General features: G+C 46.8%; 1 protein-coding gene across 2 annotated transcripts in view; it reads right to left on the reverse strand.

Moving 5' to 3' along the window:
* Nucleotides 1–22,154, reverse strand: part of LOC135907721 (protein odr-4 homolog) — a 101,126-nt gene that overhangs the window by 4,625 nt on the left and 74,347 nt on the right. For both annotated transcript variants that reach the window (XM_065439447.1, XM_065439448.1), the window contains 2 exons: nt 2,760–2,942; nt 2,478–2,567 (listed from right to left, as the gene is read on the reverse strand). In XM_065439447.1, coding sequence (XP_065295519.1) covers nt 2,478–2,567; nt 2,760–2,942 — 273 coding nt within the window. The remainder of the gene's footprint in view (nt 1–2,477; nt 2,568–2,759; nt 2,943–22,154) is intronic.

Consider the following 22,154-nt stretch of genomic DNA (forward strand, 5'->3'; position numbering starts at 1 on the left):
GGCACGTGAACTTGTTGCCTTAAACTTGTTTGCTCGGCCGCTCCTCTGGAATGTGCTTTCCTGCTTCGGCATTCCTCAATTAGCTGTGCTGCGACTCGAAGTGGTTTGGGGAACTCGAAGTAATCGCAGGAAACAGCTCCATATCTAACAAGGGATAGATGCTGCTGCAGTAGACCAGAGTGCTCCAGCACCCCAGGTTGTCATTGCAAAAAGAGAGATATTTTCGCCTGCGGACTATGCACTGCCTTATTCCAGTACACCATAACGATACAATGCCAATGATGATGATGGTGGTGATGATGACAATGACGATTTATTGGCATCTCCTGTGAAATGGAGCAGTGATGAACAGTCACCTAGCCTGATTGATTTACTAAGGTATGCCATACATATTTTCCATTATAGAAATTTTTATACATCTCTATAATCTTCTTTTTCTTCCTCAAGACCTTTATCTACCTTATACCGCTCCCTATACAACTGCTACATGGCATGCCACCTGGTGTAATATGCAACTACAATGCAAAGTGTGCACATATCGACACTATGCGGCAGGCATGGCTTGGTGGTAGAGTAGCTGACTCCCGTGTACCGGGCACGGGTTCTTCGATCCTGGCAGGAACTGGCTTCTTTTTTTTCTTTTTTCTTTTTTCATTCCCGGCGATAGCTGCGACAGACACCGGTGGCGAAAAACATTGCCAACTGAAATGGCTATTGGAATGAGCCCATAACAGCTTACACTGTAAAAGAAGGCGGGGCCCATGACGTAGTTGTCACAGGATCCTACAATATGAAAGAACCCAGGGAAGGGATTTCGCTTGCGGGGGATAGACGGGGCAAGTGGAGAGAGTGTCTATGTTGGCGGTGACGCTCGCCTCCTGAAATCATGGGTTCGCGCCACTTCAAGTATTTCAATCTCTGCTAGTATTAATTAACTAATTTGAAAAAAAAATATTGTCATAGAACACTCCTCAGAGGGCATGTAACAACTTCCAGGGTATAACCAAAATTTGCTATCTGGCCTGGTGAGGGGCCCTTTAAATATGTGCCAATATTAACTGTATTGGGCACGTGTTTGCATTGAAAGCCTGGAGTCGCAGGATTGAATGACCTCCACGGGAAAATGAACAGCAATAAGTGTACTTCATCCTCTGGGATATCCTAGACATGTGTATGCATGTGCATGATGTACTGATTCTCATTGGAGAACATGGCAATACTGCTCTAGCTAGAGTAAATATTTGTGTGGGAAAATGTGTGCCTGGTAATTGCACCAAAAGGTTTATTTGCTGCTTCAAAGTGGCCTGGGCCAATCACATTACTGAACATCTGAATGCAATCACATGGAGTAGCTACAGTAAAGCCTCATTAATATGCAGTTGGCGGGGAACATGGATCAAGTACACAGTAAGTGATGTTCTAATTAACCAACAATGGCAGATCAGCAGCTATAGACTTACCAACCAAAAAAACATGGTTAATTCTCACTCAAAGACATGCAGACAAGTTTTATTTGCAAGCTGGCAGCAAAATAATGAGTGATTTTCACTTGACACTGCGGCGGCTTTGCAGCAACGGCGGTATTCTCAAACTCGACAAGGCTGCAAGCCAGTTTCTCCATCAGGCCCTACTTCTCAGCAAATGCCCTCATGATGGTCAACACACAAGCTGCGTTGGATACGGAAGGGCCATCATCCATGTCATCACCCATGACGACAACATGGAAGCGCTAAAAGCTATGGGAGCAAGAAAAGCCATGGCTACCATGTTTTGGCTACCATTGCTAGGATCATGGCTACCATGTTTTTTTGACACTATCAGGTATGACTGCAGTCCAAGAAAGGTCCGTGTGCTGCAATTTCGCTATCTATGGTCTGCACACATAGCATTTCAGCGATTCCACGCATGTACGTGTCAAAAAATGAAGTAAACACTGCACACTAAGAATTTGGCATGCATTAAGAGACTACAGCTTAAGCTGTCCGCCAGTATATTAGGTTCAATGGCAATAGGGCATAAGATTCATCGCGACTATATTTAAACCAGAATTTATTATTAGGAGGGTATAAATTAACAAGGCTTTACCATATACAGAACCCTTTAGAAGCACTTCTAGTCATAAATGCCTATAGTAACTGCAACACAATTGAAGATTGTGAAACAAAAGCTTTCGAAGAATGCAGCCTATAGAGAATTACTGATTTATCTGTTAAGCACCCTTTTTTCTGTCTCTCTCTTTCTCTCTGTTAAGTAAACTAAATGTACTTTGAAGTTTTCATTTAAATTTTCAGTGCACTGCACACACTCGATTGTTCTGCCAATCCCAAGTTAACATAACATGACACTATCCATTTATTGAGTAGGTTGTAAGACTTCACATGGTCGCAAAGAAACCTCTGCATTTCTTTTCTTTTTTTTTTTGCTTAATGTTTACAAGACAACACAACATATAGCAGAAAAGCAGCCAAAGCACTTACTGAGCATGTTGCGTCCACGTGAAAGCTGTTCTGTGGCCTCTGTAATAATTTCTGCTGTCTCAACGCCATCTATAACCTGCTGGTTGCTTTCTGGCAATAAAACAAGCAAAGATGACACGTATTGCTGCCCATCATCAAAGGAGATAAAGAATGCACACTGAATAAATGAGATTTACATTAGAATTCAAAATCCACACATTGTTAGAGCTACGCAGTGTGCTATAAAAGTCACACAGCACAAGAATAATGGTAAAAATGTTTAGACAAATAAGAAATGCACACCTGGTGAGTGCTCTGTGTCAAGCTCAATGTCTCCTGCAGAGACATCAAGGCCGAGCAGTTCTTGAAGGGCCTCAAGAGAGTCACAAGCTGCATCCCCATGGAAGATGTAATCGCACAGAGTCAAGCCACGGTCACCCAAAGGTGCAAACACTCGCTTTGGGAGCTCATGCACCAGTGAAGGGTCTGCATAAAACAGTGCATTCTCCTGTTTGAAAACGTTCGAGACAAAGTTCTCTTCCCTTACACACAATACACATCCTCTCAAAGCTGCTTTTTAGTCAATGGCACTGGTGTTCCAGTAAGATGGACTAGAATATGAAAGAGGCATCAGTGGTCAAATTCCAGAAGCACCACCAATTCACAATTGGCTTGGCACATGAAATGAAAAACATCATAGAGAAGCGTTCATATGCAAATCATTATCAAAGAAACATATAAATGTCAAAAGTAAGGAAAATGCATACATTATTTGATATGTGTAACATAATTCAACAAAAGGTAAAGGCTGAATGCAACAATGTACCAAGCAAAAAGACTAAAACATTCAATCGCAGCTGCATTTTATTTCATGAGCATTCCAACAGCACTAGAAATACAGTGAAAGCTCGGTAATTTGAACTTCAATAATTCGAATTTATGGATAATTCGAACTGTACGATTTGGTCCGGCCAAGCTCCACAGAAGTCTATGTATAAAAAAGTTCGTTAATTCGAACGCGAGAAGGTTCCCTCACGGATAATTCGAACTACGCTCGCCTGGCACACGGCCAGAGAAACGCGCCTACTGCCTACACACAAGGCTGTATTGCCTCCGAAACGGAGAGAACGTCAAGAGAAGGCAAAATCGGAAAAAAATCTAACCGACGCGGGGTCAGCCAAAAGGCAGCGGCGGTTGCCGCCTCTCTGTTCTACGTAACCTCCGAGACTTCTTGCCCCTTGCGAATCTCGGAGGCTTTGCAAATCTTGTACAGCTGCTAATGTTGTGCGGAGATGGCACGGCAAGTGCCAAAACACAGCGAATCAAGTACGTCGCAGCTGCGCTTGCAATCAAGAACCAACGAATCAGGGATTTCGCCACCTTCACACGTTCAGCGTCTTTGTCTCGGCAGTCTTCATCAGTTGTGCACCTCTGTTTTCAGCTTAGGAGGTATCGGCTGTCGCAATTCATTGTGATGGTGTTAAGCCTCGGCTAACGTTCGTTTCTGGTGGACATCGGTGGTGTGGCACAGTCGGACCCAGAGCTTCGACTTGATCACTTTCTGACACGCCAAATTTCTCACATGCCCTACTGCTTCCAACTCGCAGTGTACTGTTGCTTCCCTTCACTTTCGTTAGTTCGAACTTTCGTTAATTCGAACTGAAGCGGCTTCCCCTTGCGGTTCGAATTAACGAGCTTTTACTGTACCGGGTGCGCAAAGTATTTGAGGACATAATGATGACTTCACGAATAGCATCAATATTTCAAACAAGATTCAATATTGTTACGGGAATAGCATGTATTTACAAATTTTTACTACCTACATAGTTAACAACAGCCCCTAGCAACAGCGACAGATGCAGGACTATTGTGTGCCTCTGGCCACTTCGTCGCTGTCATCGTCATCCGACCGACAGTAGCAGCAGCCCCTTTGCTGTCTCGTGGCACAACCCCCCCAGGCGAGATTGCCGACCCGATGCTTGTTAGGACAGACCAGAGGAGGCCGTCACGTATGGCTTAGGTCTCACAACGTGCACAATAGCAGAGTGTGGTCGCATAGACCGCGCTAGCTTGATGACTGCTTTAATTTCGTATGTAACGTCGGTGGCTTGACGTAACACCCTAAGGACCATCGTAGCAGGATAATAGCTTTTCAGAGAGACCGATACAGCACAGAGACCACACTAGGATGAGGGAACCTGGGGAGTAACAAATTCCTCTAAGGTGACGGTCATACGGGGCTTTTTGGGAAGCCTGGAACACTGTGAGCCATTCACGAGTGATCTGGTAAGCTGTATTGGTGTGCGCTATGGCATCACAAACATACGTAGTGGATGAACTTAGAGCAGTGGGAAGTAAAGTATCGAGAGGCAGAAAAGGTTCGCGTCCGTAGAGAAGATAAAACGGTGAGTAGCCAGTGGTGTCATGCCTGGGCAAGTTGCAGGCAAAAGGTGCTAAGTCCATTCGTTTGCGGGTGATAAGCGGTTGTGAGCTTGTGGCAGGTAAAGTATGTACGAAGGATGTCCTCGATGACACGACACAAAAAGTACCGGCCTTGGTTGGTCAGAAGCTGTTGAGGAGCACCATGATACAAGATGATGTCATAGAGAAGAAAGTCGGCGACCGTAGTACAGCTGGTTGGGAAGGGGTGGGTAATGGCATATCGCGTCGCATAGTCGGTCGCGACAGTGACCCACTTGTTGCCCGATGTGGAGGTTGGGAAGGGACCAAGAAGCTCAAGCCCAACACGAAAGAATGGTTCAATGGGGGTGTTGATAGGATGATGCAGACCAGCTGGAAGCATAGCTGGTCACTTGCAGTGTTGGCATTGGTCGCAGCTAGTGACATATGGTTGCAGGGAGTGGTAGAGACCAGGCCGGAAGAAACAACGCTTGACACGATCATGAGTGCGGGTGAAACCAAGGCGACCAGTGGTTGGCTCATCTTCACGTGAAGTTGGCGGAGGACAGCTGACCATAGATGGGCAGGCACGACGAGAAGGCATTCAGGGCCATCTGCATGCACATTGTGGCGATATAAAGTGCTATCGTGAAGGCAGAACAAGTGGAGTGAAGGGTCAGGTGCAGCAGAGCTAAGATTGTTGATGATAGAACATAAAGTCGAGTCTCGGTGTTGTTCGTCCCCTATATTAAGGAGGTCCGAGATAGACAAGTCGCAGGCGTCGGTGTCTTGTTTGGTGATGTCAGGGGAATCCATGGGATGCCATGACAGGCAACTGGCATCTTGGTAAAGCTGGCCGGACTTGCGCACTACCAAAAACGAGTATTCATGGAGGTGGAGAGCCCAACGACCAAGGCGGTCTGTAGAGTCTTTCAGCAAAGAAAGCCAACAGAGGGCATGGTGATTAGTTACGATGGTAAAGGTGCGGCCAAACAGGTAGGTACAAAATTTGGTGACATGCCGAACAAGAGCAAGTCACTCTCGTTCTGTTATTGAGGAATTCTCCGGTGCGGACAGCATGCGGCTAGCATACGCAATAACACAGTCATGTCCGCACTGACACTGAGTGAGAACAGTGCCGATTCCATGGCCGCTGGCATCTGTACGGAACTTCTGTTGGTGGGGTCGGATCAAAATGCGCTACAGTGGAATCTCGATGATACGATCACGGCTAATACGAATTTCTGGATGATACGAATTTTTCTGTGGTCTCGGTCAACCCCATTACTTTTCAATGTGCTAGAGAACGGTTGTTATGAATCAATTTACGACCCGCATCGGTTGATACGAATATTACCGAAGACACTTTGGAAATTTGAAAGTGTGCTTGGCGAAGGCCAGACGCTGCTGCCTCTGCGCTCCGCTTCCCTGGCTTTACTGTTCGGTGAAATGGCCGGTCACTGCTGCCGTCTGCGCTCCAATTCATTCGCTTTGGTGTTCGGCGATATCGCCTGTCGCTGCTGCCGCTTGCGTTCTGCTTCACTGCCTTTAGTACCCGGCGATCTAATCAGTCGCTGTTGGCGTTTCCGTTCTGCCTCCCTTGCTTTCGCATCTGGTGACATGTTCATTCGTCGCACGCGCATTCGCTCCTTGTTCTTCTGGCGTTTCATGTTGGGGGAAGCCGGCATGCGCTGCCGCTTCCAGAACCGCTTGGCGCGCAATCACTGGGCCGCTTCGGAGCTACGGGTCTCCCTCGACTGCAGCGAGACGTCTGACGAAGGAGCGGCGGTGCTGCTGCCACCGCCGACGCCCGCGCGCTCGTTCTACCGCTACTGTGTGACGTCACAGTTGCTATGCGCAGCTGCGCCCCCGACCGGCGCGCCGGTTGCTAAGGAGCGGAGGAGGTTGCGCCGCTGCGCGGAGAAGAGGCCACAGTTGGCACCATTCCAGCGCACGGACGGACGCGACCGCGAGCCCCACCGATGGCAGTGAAAGAGAACAGCGCGCATTACGCGATGTCTCCCACTCTCTTTTGGTGCGGAGGCGCGGACGTGGCACCGGACAGCGCGGAGGCCGCGACTGGGCGCGAAGAGTTTGAAGCGGTGGCACTTTTGTTGCTTTTGTGCTTTTCCTCCTTTTCCGTGTGCCATCGGACAGAGTGATGCTGTGCTTCTAGCCGCGTTCTTGTCTATGACGTGGGCGACGGCGAAGGACCACCACCGGCGGCTGAAACGCTGCATGCGCTCGAAGTTCTGAGGCGTGCTATGGCCGCGGATGAAATCAGCGACGACACGTGCACGCGTTTTTATGGATTTGAACAAAGTCTGCTAATTGACCTGACAAAGAAAAAGAAGCAGGACATCGGAGACTTTTCCTTCAAGAAATAAATGCTTTTTACGTATGTGTGCCTGAGTGAATTCACCTCTCACTCTTTAATTTAGCTAATTTAATTGTTTGGATGATACGAATTTCGGCTAATACGAATATTTTCCGTGACCCCGTGAGATTCGTATCATCGAGATTCCACTGTAACATAGGAGAAGTTGTGAGGGCATCAATAAGTGCCAAAAAGGCAGCAGCTTGGGACAAGTCTCCGCGTAAAAGCAAGATCCTTATTGAGGAGCATAGTAAGAGGACGCGCAATATCGGCGAAATTACGGATGAATTGGCGGAACTGGGAGCACAATCCAATGAAGCTTTGTATGTCTTTAGCCAAACAAGGTTTTCACGGTGCAAACATTTTCATGATTGGGATGGACACCCATGTGTTGCCGAGATGGCCGAGTACATTTATTTCATGACGTCTGAAACAGCATTTTGAGGAGTTGAGCTGGAAGCCAGCATTGCGGAATACCTTTAGAATGGTGGAGAGGCACTGAAAATGGCTGTCGAATGTTGGTGAAAAAACAGTGGCATCGTCAAGGTAGCACAAGCAGGTTGACCACTTGAAGCCACAAGAAGCGAATCGATCATGCGCTCGATGTGGCCGGCGCATCGCAAAGACCGAAAGGCATGACTTTAAAATGATAGAGAGAGGCCACCCGGAGTTACAAATGCAGTTTTTTCACAGTCCAGTAGATGAACAGCAATCTGCCAATAGCCTGAGCGAAAGTCAATAGACGAGAAATATTGGTCACAGTGAAGACAGTCAAGTGCGTCGTCTATGCAGGGCAAGGGAGAAACACCTTTCTTCGTTATCTTGTTGAGGTGTTGATAATCAACACAAAATCGCCAGGTGTTGTCCTTTTTCTTGACTGGAACAACAGAAGATGCTCATGGACTAGGGAACAGTTCGATGATGTCCTTGGCCAGCATTTTCTCGATTTCTTCTTGGATAATGTCACGTTCCGTGGCAGAAACATGATAAGGGCGCCGGTGAAGGGGTTAGCATCGCCAGTGTGGATGTTATGCTTAACAACTGTGGTCTGGCCTAATGGCCGACTTTCGAGCTTAAAGAGATGGGCATAGGATAGCACGATCCAACAAAGATCTTCTGCTTCCATAAGCAGGAAGTCTGCAGATATCATTTTGTCAAAATCAGCACATGGTGACGCGATGATTGTGAGAAAGCTTGAATGACTCTGAGGGCTGTCAACAGCTAACACAGAAATATCACATTCCTGCAACGACGACACGGTGGCAAGTGTGTATCGGCAGGTATCACACTTGCCGGCTGTTTTTTTTCCGCTATGGTGACCACAGCATGCGGGAGGATGGTAGAGTGCGTAAGGATCACGTCGAGGACAGGGGAAACGATGCATTCACCATTGCATACAGGAGGAGAAAGACTAAACGGGATGTACCTTGCGGCTTGTGGTGGCAGATGAAGGAAGTCTACAGAACATAGGCAGCTGGGAGTGTCGGAAATTATATGCATGCCAAAAGGGAGTTCCAGTTGATGCCCACCATAGAGTTTCCTACTATTACTAGAGGGAACTCTGGCTGTGCAATCACTCAGCCACCATGGGAATGATGGGAAGTACATAGATTTGTCTGATCTTCGTGCTATCCTCGTGTCGATCTTCGTGTCGCATTGTCGGCTATCCCCTTCAAAATGTGCAAGATCTTGTTGGATTCGGTCATATTTGTGTCAGCCTTTCAACAAAGGCCCAGCACGTCCTGTATGTAAGAAATGTAAGATTCAGTGGTCACCTGGATGCAGGATCTCTGCTCCTTTACAGTGTTCTGCTGACGACTAAATAGTCTGAGCGTCTGTGAGCGTCCCAATTTGTCAGATCCTCTTCATGCGTCTCGTACCACATGCGCGCCATTCCTTTCAGGTAGAATATCATGTTGGCTAACATCAGTGTGGGTTCCCACCAGTTGTGGTCGCTGACGCACTCGTACATGTCGAACCAGTTTTCGACATCCAAGCTATCTTCAGTTCAGTTCAGTTTATTATTCTTTAAGTACAATGAATTGGTAAGAGACAATATACAGACGAGGGTCCCAAATTCAAAGACTGCATCTGTATCAGAAAAGGTTCCCAGGTCTCATGGGTGCAAAAGAATAACAGGAGCCTGTGGCTGCTGTGCCATCGTTGCTTTGTTGGTCATCGCGGAGCAAACAAGACGGAGACCACTTTGAAGTTCCGTGCTTAGTTGACGGAGTGGGCAGGCAGACAGGCTTACCCCACACCTCCATCAAAAAAAGATGTTACGAAAATAGTGTGTACTTACAAATTGTTAGTATATAAAAGGTTACAACAGTCACAAGCAGTGGTGACAAATGTAGGACTATCACATGCCTCTGGCCACTTTGTCGCTGTCGTCATCATCCAACCAACAGTAGCAGCCCCTTTGCTGTCTCGTGGCAATATGGTATTCATTCAAAATTTTGAACCTTGTTTCTTTTTCCTGTTCTCTAAGGATGTTGTATAAACCTTTTTGAGGTTCAATTATTGTCCGAGTTCTCCTTTGATAGCAGCTGCATGCGTGGAACAGATAGTAGGTGTTGATGTTGGATAGCGCTTCCACCATAGCGGCCTTAACAGCTTTAACGGCCATAAAGAAAGCTTGGCAGTTGACTGTGCCTCTTTAAGCTGCTCTGTGACGGCTTTATTTGGCTTTTCAGAGTTCTCGCTCATCATGGCCTCTACCTGCTGAAGAAACAGCCTCCCAAATGGTGTCTGTCTACTGGCAGCACTTATTTCTTGCTTGTTTCTCTTTGTCTTTGATGATAATTGGCCATAAACTATTGTCTTACCCAAAAAGAAAGGATTTGGAGGCATTCGCAAAAGTGTCAATCTCGAAGTTGCTGTAGTCGGCATGTAAGGTGACTAGGACAGCGTACAGATTCGTGTCGTGTGTCCAATTGGAAGCTAATACCCAGTAGCATATGTGCTAGACTGGTGGTAGAGGGTTTGTGGAAGACGAAGTCAAGCATCTAGGCAGATAAAATGCAAATACCAATGTCTATCTCAATTTGAAGCCATGTGCTCAAAAACCTCATGCAGCCTGTACACCAACAAAATCGTACAGCCGAGACCACTTATAATAGACATCACAGTTATGCAGAATGCATTTGTTATAGCTGAGCACTTGTAATAGGTGTACAAGAATAAACCAATAAAATATAAAAAATATTTACTGTTTTCCAAAGCAATCAATAAGCTTGCTTGGCATCACGGCTCCTAGATTGTTCAAAGAAGGCAAGTGCTCATCACCGAGAGCTTCAGTGGAGATTAACTGTTTCGACAACACAATAAACTCAATCATGATTCATCCGCTTACAGGTGGTGATATTGCTTCGTGATCTCCTCACTTCATTTAATTTATTGCTGACAAAGCCTTGCAGCTCAAGTGCTATCCGCATGAGGGAGAAATCCACTTCCCCGTAGCAAGGAGAGTGCACCACATGACTACTATGTCAAGCTTTTGTTAGGCTGCACGGCTTTTAAGAGCTCGCCGTGGGGATGGCGCAACATTTGCTCGAGAGCTACAAATGCTACCCCATCTCTGGGAAGAGAGAAGCACTGAGCCTTCGCACGTGCATCTGCTCAGTAGTGGCATGCGAACTTGGTGCTCGCCGGAAACATCACGGCTGGCCCCGCCCATTATCTTTGAGAGTACACTGCTTCACGAACGATGCCCTTCAAGACACTGGCTTCGTCATTCATATTGATGAAGTCATCCCAACTGATGTGAGCAGCAATTGACTGCACTTCAACCACGTGCTACCATAAATTCAGGCCAGTCATCATTGCTTCCAAGCTCCACAGTTCCAGGCTTTGATGCCCCAAACAAGAATCCAGCCATGTGAAAACTGTTCTTCATACAATTCGTGTTAACCTTCATCCAAGCCTCCTACAGACCGTTTTTCATGATCGCCATTGTATTAGCCAGGCAGTGGTACCATCTATGAGCCGTCAGTTTTGGCCGCCATGCCAGCTTGGGTTAATGCTCTGTGTTGTATGCCAGATATACGCTTAGCGGCAGTTGCTAGTGTTTATTTTCCGGCTCGCACAGTCTACATAGTGTGACGTGGCATCTTCTATATTGGTAACGGTTCTGTGAGAAATACTGAAGTGATTTAAGTCAGCATGGCCAAAGTTTCTGCTGCCTTTGTGGCAGGTGGAGCACCCAGCGCGATGTGTGCACACATGTTTGAGCTTACAATGAGCCTTGGAGGTCAGTTTTGTATTTCTAAAAATTCATTTAATGAATGTGCCCTTTGTAGAAATAGAATATATGTGCAAGACACTGAAGTAAGAAATGGGAACAAAAAGCAGTTGGCATATTGGTGCCGAAACCACCATGCGGACACGTATCCTTCTACGCACGCCTCAAGGGACCTTCTATTCGACCACTTTGTGCTCCGGGCAGCGAGGACTGAACAACGCATTGTTCATGATTGGTGCAAATGCCACACCTCTGTCTACCTGAATCTCATCACCTACTGTGATGAAACACCTCAAGATCAAGAGATCAGCTTGGCAAGCACAGAATACAAAGATTCTGCAGCAAGCCCGATCGCTTTCAGGTATTTCCGGCCATCTGTGTTCTAGCAACGCCAAACTCTCAAACCTTAAAAGGCCCCTTACCAGTCCACAAAGCAAATTTCAATTATACGCTGGAAGTTTATACATGGCCTCTAGGGAGCGTTCTGCCACAAAAATTTTTCGAATTGGTTCATTAATAGCCGAGGTAAACATACTTCAGTGCCGCAAACCCATGATTTCAGGAGGCAAGGGCCACTGCCAAGAGAGACATTCTCTCTACTTACCCCGTCTAGTCGCTGCAAGCGAAGTTCTTTCCCTGCTTTCTCAAACACCGGAGCTTGAAGATCGTGTGATGCATACGTCACGGACCGCGCCTTCATTTTTTTTTCTTCCCCCTAGTTTTTTTGCTGCGCAGTGCACTTAAACCAAGGCGTTGCGCACGAGCTGTTCCATTTGTCTCGTTTTGCACAGCACACGATTTTGCACGCTGTGCACAAAAACACCTGACTAGCGGTATAAGTCGGGGCAGATACAAGCAGATCACAGAGCATGATCGCATGCTGGAACACAATAGGAAATCACATGGTTTCATTGTCTGCGTGTGCAACTGCACGACATGGGGAACAAGCAGGCGAAATGTAAGTACATCTCTTTTGCTGCGGGGCAAAGTAAAACAAGAATGTGCAGGCATTCGGTTTGTGTTTTATTATTTTTGTAAACATTAATTCATCTATGAAGCAATGGATTACACAAATAAAAGATACTGCCTTGACTAATTCTCGAAATCACGTGCCGCTATGAGCAACATCACAGCACTGCCATGTATGTAGGCACACTTGGGTGATATGCATCGACTCTCTGGCTGGAAATGCGGCACCCATGAGGACAAGACCAAATGGCGTTCAGTTTTAAATTTCAGCTCTTTCAGCAGCGCGTAGCGATGCAATACAGTGAAAGCTCGTTAATTCGAACTTCAATAATTCGAATTTATGGATAATTCGAACTGTACGATTTGGTCCGGCCAAGCTCCACAGAAGTCTATGTATAAAAAAGTCCGTTAATTCGAACGGGAGAAGGTTCCCTCACGGATAATTCGAACTACGCTCGCCTGGCACACGGCCAGAGAAACGCGCCTACTGCCTACACACAAGGCTGTATTGCCTCCGAAACGGAGAGAACGTCAAGAGAAGGCAAAATCGGAAAAAAATCTAACCGGCGCGGGGTCAGCCAAAAGGCAGCGGCGGTTGCCGCCTCTCTGTTCTACGTAACCTCCGAGACTTCTTGCCCCTTGCGAATCTCGGAGGCTTTGCAAATCTTGTACAGCTGCTAATGTTGTGCGGAGATGGCACGGCAAGCGCCAAAACACAGCGAATCAAGTACGTCGCAGCTGCGCTTGCAATCAAGAACGAACGAATCAGGGCCTTCGCCACCTTCACATGTTCGGCGTCTTTGTCTCGGCAGTCTTCATCGGTTGTGTACCTCTGTTTTCAGCTTAGGAGGTATTGGCCGTTGCGATTCATTGTGATGGTGTTAAGCCTCGGCTAACGTTCGTTTCGGTGGACATTGGTGGTGTGGCACAGTCGGACCCAGAGGTTCGACTTGAAGATGGCGTGTGCCCGCGGCACACGCCATCACTTTCTGACTCGCCAAATTTCTGACATTCCCTACTGCTTCCAAATCGCAGTGTACTGTTGCTCTCCTTCACTTTCGTTAGTTCGAACTTTCGTTAATTCGAACTGAAGCGGCTTCCCCTGGCGGTTCGAATTAACGAGCTTTTACTGTACTGAGCAGACACAATTGTTAGCGTTGTTAGATACGGGACCTTCTTCTGAGGCTACTTTGAGTTCCCCAGACCACATCGAATCGTGCCACTGCTAAGTAAGGAGCGCAGAAACACGGAAAGCACATTCCAGAGGAGCGCACGTGCAAACAAGTTGAAGGCCCCCACTTCGTACACAGCGGTGGATCTATTCACTGCTTGACTCTTCCGGAAAGCGAAGGGATAGCCCGGCACTGTTCCAGGTAACATGAGTCCCGAAGCAAGACGGCTGTGATGTACCGGGAAGGCCTGGCAGCGTCGCACCGGCCGCCTTTGAAGAGGGCCCTCAGACAATTGGGGCCCAAGCGTCGTCCCTGTTCTCCCTTTGTGACAGCGCGTAAGTCAGCATCGTAAGTCAGCAAGGCAAGATCACAGGGAGCCGCCGGGTGTGACACCACCGCACGGGCGCCTACCATTGGCCGAAAATGTCGTCATCTGAGCGGACTCTCCCATTGGCCGAACATGACACGTCTTCCAGACCTAGAAGGGTCAGCTCAAAATGGCCAGACCTGGTAAGCGACCCTTTAATGTGGCTCTTGAAGAGCACATTGCCGACGACGAGCTGGAAGCAGAATACGTAACTGTTGCAGAGTATGAAAATCAAACTATCAGCATGCTTGCCGAGATTTGCTGCAAAATTGCTGTTTGGAACACGTACACTACTTCACAGAATTATACATAGGCAGCTCCTGTGGCTATGCTCAGAATTGGCCCATGGCCACTGAACCTTGATGTGCCAACATTCATAAACAGTCAGGTTTCTGGGAGCAGTACGAGCAGAATATTCATCTGAACAACGCTCTATAGACAACAAACAACTTTTTCCATCTACGGCATTACCCTTGCAGGCGAAGCGGCGGCAGTGATTGCCAGACTGTCAGATCTCGTTACCAGGGGTGGGACTGCCTAGAGTCATTTTGGAGCAAGAAAAACTGTGTTTTGGAGCAGTTTGGGGCACACAAAATTGCATTTTGGAGCAGCTTGGAGCAGACTAAATTGCAATTTGGAACGGGCCAATCTGAATTTTGGTAGAATAATGGAACATGCAATATGGAAGTGCACTTTGAAACCACTACGAAGCAGAATAAACCAACACGAGCGCTGTAGTTCAACTGCCTTAAGCAACGTCTTAAGCTGAACTTTCAGGCAGATTACCCCGATACTGCAACCGTCTAGTACATACGAATTTTGGTAATAGTCCCTATATATCTTCAATTTGTGGTAGCAATCACAAAAAAACATGCATTCTGCATTAGTGTGTCTGAAAACTTAAAAAAATAGCACATTTTTTATAAACACATTTTTCTTTAATGTCTCGACAGCGTGGGTGAAGTGCCTGGAAATGTGCTTCACCAACAGACCGTACGAAGGGAGAGTTACGAACTACAATGCTTTATTATGGTGATAGCAATTATATGGACACACCAGGCGCATTTCTGCTGTTGTCATCGCCATGGTGTTCTGTATAAAGTCCAAGGATGACAACATCGTTGCCCCGCGCCGTATGCTGTGTGTGTGAGTCAAATCATGCGAGGGCGAGCCGAAGATGGCGGCTCAATTTCACGCGTGCGACAAATGAACGTGAGGAGAAAGCACACAGTCTTCCATCGTGCGCAAGGTACCGGAGGAAGGGGAGGAGGAGGAGAGGGTTCTTCAGCAGCTGCTGCATATGGCAAGGCCGCGCGGGCCCTATCTTGAAAGCGATCTGTAATGGGGACAGTGCATGCGCCGAGTGATGACAGCTTTGTGTGCGTTGTGTTTTCATTGCTTAGTACGCGTTCAAGCAATAGGCAACACGAAGGTCACATTGCTTGCTGCTGCTGCCGCGCTTCCTCACTCCAGCGTTTTGACAGCGAGTATACGCGGTGATCGAGTGAAATGTGTTCACTTTTGCTTGTGCATGTGTGACACCACGTTCGTTAATTTAGTAAGTGAATGTTTATAAGTTTATATGGCCAATAAAACTACTATCCTTACTTCGTATAGCTGTCTCCTAATTTGCTATCGCGATCAATGTTTCGCCTTTTGGGTGAAATGAATATGTGACTTTTTTTGAAAGTCATTTCTACATAATAGACCAGGGCAATTTCAAAGCACCTAATGCTTAACTTTCTGGTGGTATAACGTAAAACTATTCCAATCTGTTTTATTCGAAATCTGCCATCACCCTTTGTGCCAGGCCAAAATGGCATAGGCCTTACCCATATGGGCACAAAAACAGACTGGAATAGTTTTATGTTATACCAGCCTTGGTACAGAGATGCACGCCTGTTGAACTCGCTGCAGCGTGCGCCTCCCTAAATCTAGTTAGCTTGCAATGCCCTCAGCCTAGTTTTCATTGTTTTGTGCCTCAGCTAGGGAGCACCGCACCGCTCGACCTACTCAATCGTATTCACGTACACTCTAAATTCTACAATCACAGCTGCGCAGGTCATTGTGACAGCAGCCCGACAGCCAGAAGTGGCTGCGTCGTGCTGGCCACTTACTGGAAGTGCCGGAAAGTCCATTGCTGCAAACGCGAAAATTACAAGAAACTCTGCGGGAGGTGTCGTTGCGCGGTGTGCCGAATTTCAACAGCTGCACTCTTTTTTGGAAAAACGAATCTGCTCACTGTTCGCGGCCACTGCCGGAGCACACATTCCCAAGACATTCTGGTGCAACGTGCCGCAATTTCGGTCATTTTCTGTCTTTGGCACAGGAATCCCACCCCTGCATTATGCCAATGTCATCGAACTTTCAATGAACATTTTGGTGATCACAAGAAGTTAGGACAGCACCACCTGTCAGTGCTTTGTAGTATACCACATGTAAAGTCGGGAAGAGACATACAAGGCTTGGGAAACTGTATGGTGCCATGCGGCTAAACATCTGCTGTCTAATGGCACTAAACATACCAATGCTCAGTTTCTCAGCAATGCTAATTGATATGCTACAGGAAGCTTCGCCATACAAGATTGTCCTTGTGTATACACTGAAAAGCAAACCCAAGCTTTAAGAAAATGCATGTCTGGTACTCATCAAAACATCTCGGATCTAAAAGTGGCAGCTGCAACATTGGATGCAAAGTTAAAGGAGCTGCTCGCATTCATACAAACGTGTTGAGTTGGAAAGCAGAGCACAGTGCAGTGCAACAACACAATGATCTCTCAACGACTGTGCTGAGAGGACCCGAGGTGCTAGCACGACTTCTGTACTGCACAGTACCCCGTCCAGCTGGAGTGAATGCTTCTTCTGTCAATTGAAAGAGCGAGGTGCTAGCACGACTTCTGTACTGCACAGTACCTCGTCTAGCTGGAGTGAATGCTTCTTCTGTCAATTGAAAGAGCGAGGTATGTGCGCCTGCAATGCCAAAATATCTCTTGCTACTAAGAAAGGACAGCTGGCCAAAGACAACTGCTGCTACAGGTGTACTTCAGGAGGTCAGCAGGCACGGTCTTGCCCCGTAAAACTTGCGTGTACATCTTGTCATGAAAGACACGGATTGAGCATGCGTGACACAAACTACACAAAGAAAGAATGACAGCGGAAGTTTCAGGAAGCAGAACAGCGGTCATCTCGTCACAATCGGTAATGCTATGCGACAGAGTCATCGAATGTCATCGCAAGGACGGACAATAGAGTTAACCTGCAGACTTTCTGCACCTCTGTTGTTAAGAGCACCAGGTCCAGGTAAATAATCCTAGATGGCAGTAGTCAGAGATAATTTATTACAGAAGCTCTCACTGCAAAACTCTGACTGCAGATACAGTGGAATCCCAATTAATTACTTTTGTGGGATGGCGCAACACATCATCCAATCCAGGTGTCGTATAATTGACCAACAAAAATTATGTCTATAATACACAGTATTGTATTACAGAGTTGTGATAAGCTTCAATTCAAACATAGGCTAACACTCTCCAGATCTCCAGAATCCAAAACCACCAAAAAATAAAATGTGAAAAGTATACTGGAGTGCAGGTACAAATCACACTTTATAGAATGAATTGAGCATACCATGTATTACTGCGATCCGCACCCACCAGCATGCTAAAACATTATGTTTTCCTTCACCTAAACACTATAAAAATATCAAGCCAGTTTTTTTATAGACTTTCTTTGAACCACGCAGCAAGAGCTTTCGTTCAAGCACAGCGACTTCCGCAAGGAGGTCACCTACAGCGTCGACTGTTGTCGGTGCTAATAGCACATCTGCAAACATAGACACAGGCACCGCAGCATCTGTGGAGACATCCTCGTCCAAGGTTGCAGCCAGCAGCATCAGCATGAGACAATGCCTCCTCACACATCCCATCTTATACAACATGAGATGGGATGGACATGGAACGTGTGTAATCTCACTTCATGTAAAAGTTTTTAATGCATTGTCTATATGGGGAGTTCGCCAGGACTAGACTAATCCGTCGTAAAATCCGGCACTTCATAAAATCAAGGGACACATAACAGAGGTTCTACTGTAGTAGGTGAAACCAGAATTATGGTTCACATGTTTGGCAATGCATCCTCAAGCCCTGATGAAGAACTAAGGGTCATTGGAAGTCCCACTGTGTAGCCAACACAGCTAAGACATGCATATCATGCAAGCAATCATGGTTCCAGTTACCTGGCACTATGTCGCTGCATCATCAACTGAAGCCAACTTTCTTAAGAAGCTGGGAGATGAAGGAAAATTTCTTCTGACGAAAGAAAATTTCTTCAGGCAGATGCAGGGCCCGGTCTCAACTTGTTGAATGGAGCTGACCACCTTTGGAAGATCCCGACAGGAGAAGTTATACGGAGCAAAAATAGTACATGATTAGTCTCAATTTGGCACTTGGTTGGACACTACAGGGACTGATTAGCCAAAAGAAGTTTTTCGGGTTCTATACTAACTTGATTGTCTGCGAACTGCGAGCAGAAACAATTGCTCTCAATGAAGCATCATCGCAGACTCTGCTATTCATTCATCTGGCAAAGCAATGAACATCTCCGGTTCTGCTGAGCTTTCTTGAAATGAGTGCCTCGTTGGCTTCCAATAACAACCGGCAAGTATATCAGCAGGTGCATTGTTGTGCTGCCATGGAAAGAAGGGAAAGAGATACTCCTCCGCTACTGTAACACAGCATTGTTGCGAGCGGGAGTCTGAAGATGAGGAAACTTCATTAATCATGGTGGAGTAAGGAAAGTGGGGCTGGGCCTGATATCCAGGACATTTTAAAATACTCACTTGTATTTACATTTTGCACAACATATACTAAAAATGCAGAGAAGATGTTCAAGCTGAAGCTGCCAATTTCTATCACCAAGTGTCCGTCTTATTGAATAAGTTCTGTTTGGTTTGACAAGCGTTCAAGTTGTTACCTGCGGATAAATTGCATGGATGCGGTGTTCGCATACGAATAAAGTAGTTTAATTAGTAATAACAGCATACAGTACAGTGTGAATCGTACTTGTCTATACAGTAATCAAGCATCTGGCTGCAGACTGCACGAGTGTGCAAAGCAGCTATTTAGCAGTAGTTGCTGGGTTATAGATCTGTTTGTTTTATAACACATAGGCCCAGCATACAGCATGAACACGCATGGTCTTATTGCAATGTTAGCTTTCTTTCCTTTTTCTTTTTTTTTTTTGGTTTAAGTATGACGGTCAGTCAGCCAATTGGCCACTTTAGATAAGTATGATTCACACTGTTCAAGCCTCAAGGAGATGAAAAAAGAATCTGGGGTTCTATGTGCCAAACCACAACCTGTTTGTTTATTTATTGACTGTGTGACCACAAACAGCTTAGCGCCTTTAGTGTGGTGCACTACAATACAAGCGAATGGGCTACGTAAGTGCAAAAAAGCATAATAAACACAATGCATGGAGCAAAACAAGCTTAAAGATTATGATAGCAGTACTGACAGTAAATGAAAGGACGGATAAAATAATGGTAAAAAGAAATAGAGAGGTTGCACATGGTGGGTTTCTTTGCAGGTTTCCACATAATTATTACGTTAACTAAGAATCAAGTAACCCATCACAGATTTTGACGTGCGAGAGTAAATCATCATAAAAATTAAGAAGAGTTGAAGGCAGAGATGGCTGCCCTGAGGGTGCCTTAAGAAAAGTGAAGAAACTCAAAGAGGCAACCTGATACATGTACAGCATTTGTGCAATGAGGCAAGTAACTAGAAAACAATGTCAGGTATTTCCTGCATATGCCATACAAATCCGTCTTGCATAAGAGCAGAGGGTTAGAAACCAAATCAAAAGCTTTGGACAGGTGGTGGTGTCCATCTGAGCTCTGGTATGAAAACCAGGTGCAAGTCTGTGAAGGAACATACACAGGTTGGTGGCAGTGGAGCGGTTATGACTAAAACTGTGTTGCTTATGATACAGCTTGGGATGAAAATAGGCATAAGACCATCTCCATAACCTCCAAAATAAGAAAATTAGCGAGACAGGTTGATAAATTTTTACCCCGTCGGGGGGCCACCGGACTTTAGAATCAGAACGATGATCTAGTGTTTCCATGCTGTGGGAAAGATACCAGTCTCCAAGAAACAAGTGAATATGTGTGTCAAGATCAGACATGGGCACCCTTATGAGGGTGCCCATGTCTGATCTGCAGTTTAAGTGTTTTAGCTCAAGCTTCACAATACCTAAAACATTCGGCAGGAAAAACACTAGCGATTTATTAGAAAAATGACAGTTCTCAGTACACACATTCATGTTCCATCTAGTTTGCCATCCACAGGCATGCATTGTAAAATGTAATGGTCAGCTTCATGCTGTTAACAAACATACTGATAGAAAAGTATTTGCTTCAACTTTTCAGTGCATTGATGTAGACTTATTTAACTACCAGCAAAATGTAGTAATTACTACTAAAGCTTTAATACAAAAGCATTATATGCCCCATTACACAAAAATTTGTCGGCGCAGTCTGCATGACTGAAAGATGGTACCAACAATGGCAGACAGTGCAAGGAGTAAAACACGTCACAACATGCTCAGATTGATGTCGAATTTCTCAGGGAGGTTCCTGTAAACAAAGTATAGGAAGTCGTGATGGCGACCTACTAGCCGTGCTGTCGTCCCTACATTTTATTTCGGCAGAAGGGCGAAGGTGGCGAGCGAAGCAGCGACTGCGGCGACCATATTCGATTTGCCTGCCTGATGCAAAGAGCCCAGCCGCATTTCATCATCATCATCACCAATGTAGCAGGCTTCCAGAACAACATGTGTATGCCGAGCTTGCGCCTCGAGCACACGTCGCCCAATTTTATTTTTCTCTTCTTTCAGCAGCCGGCACCAAGGCACCGCCTGAGAGCACCGATCATAGCATCCCCGCATTGTTACATCGGCAGGTGCTACAGGGCCCCCCATCCTGACAGAATAGCGACAAGACACGCCAGTGAAACTGCATTTCAGAAGGGTCTGTGGTCAGTCCAAGTAGTCGGTGTGAAGGGTATTGAGTCACTGCCGCAGAGCTCAGGCGGGTGACAGTGGGTGTTACGTAACGGGTAGGAGACCCGATGAACGGACGCTGGTGGGACGAATGCGCCAAGTTGATGAGATGACGGTTGGCACATTCGTCCCGAGGTTGGGGGAACGGCAAAGCCCACAAGGGGAACGGTGCATCAACGGAGCTCCCGCGAGCATTGCCAGCGGCACATTAAGGACCGCACCATTGCACGGTGCATAGGGTGTACACACGAGCAATTCAGTCGAAGCGCTGGATGAGCCATGACGTGTGCATTGCATGTAGACATGACACACCCTGTCGGAAGGCGAAAACGATCCAGCGCAGCCAGCAATGGGGCGCATTGTGAGCAAGCCACAGGCCGGCCGGGAAAAGTGGGGTCAAGGCCCACAGGAGTGTCCGGTCGTTCAGTGAGACCGCCCAACGCCGGATGCAGCGCAGCTGAGAGCGGGACGAGGCCGTGAAGCGCACAGTGACGAGGTGTGACCGTCCACAGAGGCAGCACAAGTGAAGACCCGGAAGGGCTGGGTAGGTGGACTGACCTGTGTCAACAACGTCAAGGACTGCACTGATCGCTGGAGGTATGGCCCATTCAATCTCGGGGCTCACAGAAGATCGTGGCCCATGTCCGTGGTGTCGATAGTCGGCAAGGTCAGAGGCAGTGGAGTCGGCAAGGTGCAGACCTCGTGTGCCGGCTCGGTGGCCAGCTCATCAGATGGCGTGGACGGATCGGGTAGAGGGTCAGTCTCGGGTTGAATGGCAGAAGCGATGCTGTTTGAGAAAGCCCCGATGGCGTGCAACACGGGAGCTGGCATTGGGTGGGCGATGTTACCACTGGCACATGCCATTGTTGGTGGCGACTGATGAGGTCGGGGACTGTGTGGTAGCATATCTGTCGGTCGACGAGACCAAAACAACTTACCATTGACTTTAACGGACGTGAAGAAGTCGTGGCAATAGACAAGGTCAAACCAGCCTACATAGCTACCTTGCCATCATTATCTGCTTTCAACAAATTTAAAATTTACAACCACTGGAATGATGGATCTATCCGATCGCCCTGCATCAAAGGCTGTTTCTTGGGCACCGCTG

Source organism: Dermacentor albipictus, chromosome 1 (genome assembly GCF_038994185.2).
Source record: "Dermacentor albipictus isolate Rhodes 1998 colony chromosome 1, USDA_Dalb.pri_finalv2, whole genome shotgun sequence".
Classification (NCBI taxonomy): Eukaryota; Metazoa; Arthropoda; class Arachnida; order Ixodida; family Ixodidae; genus Dermacentor; species Dermacentor albipictus.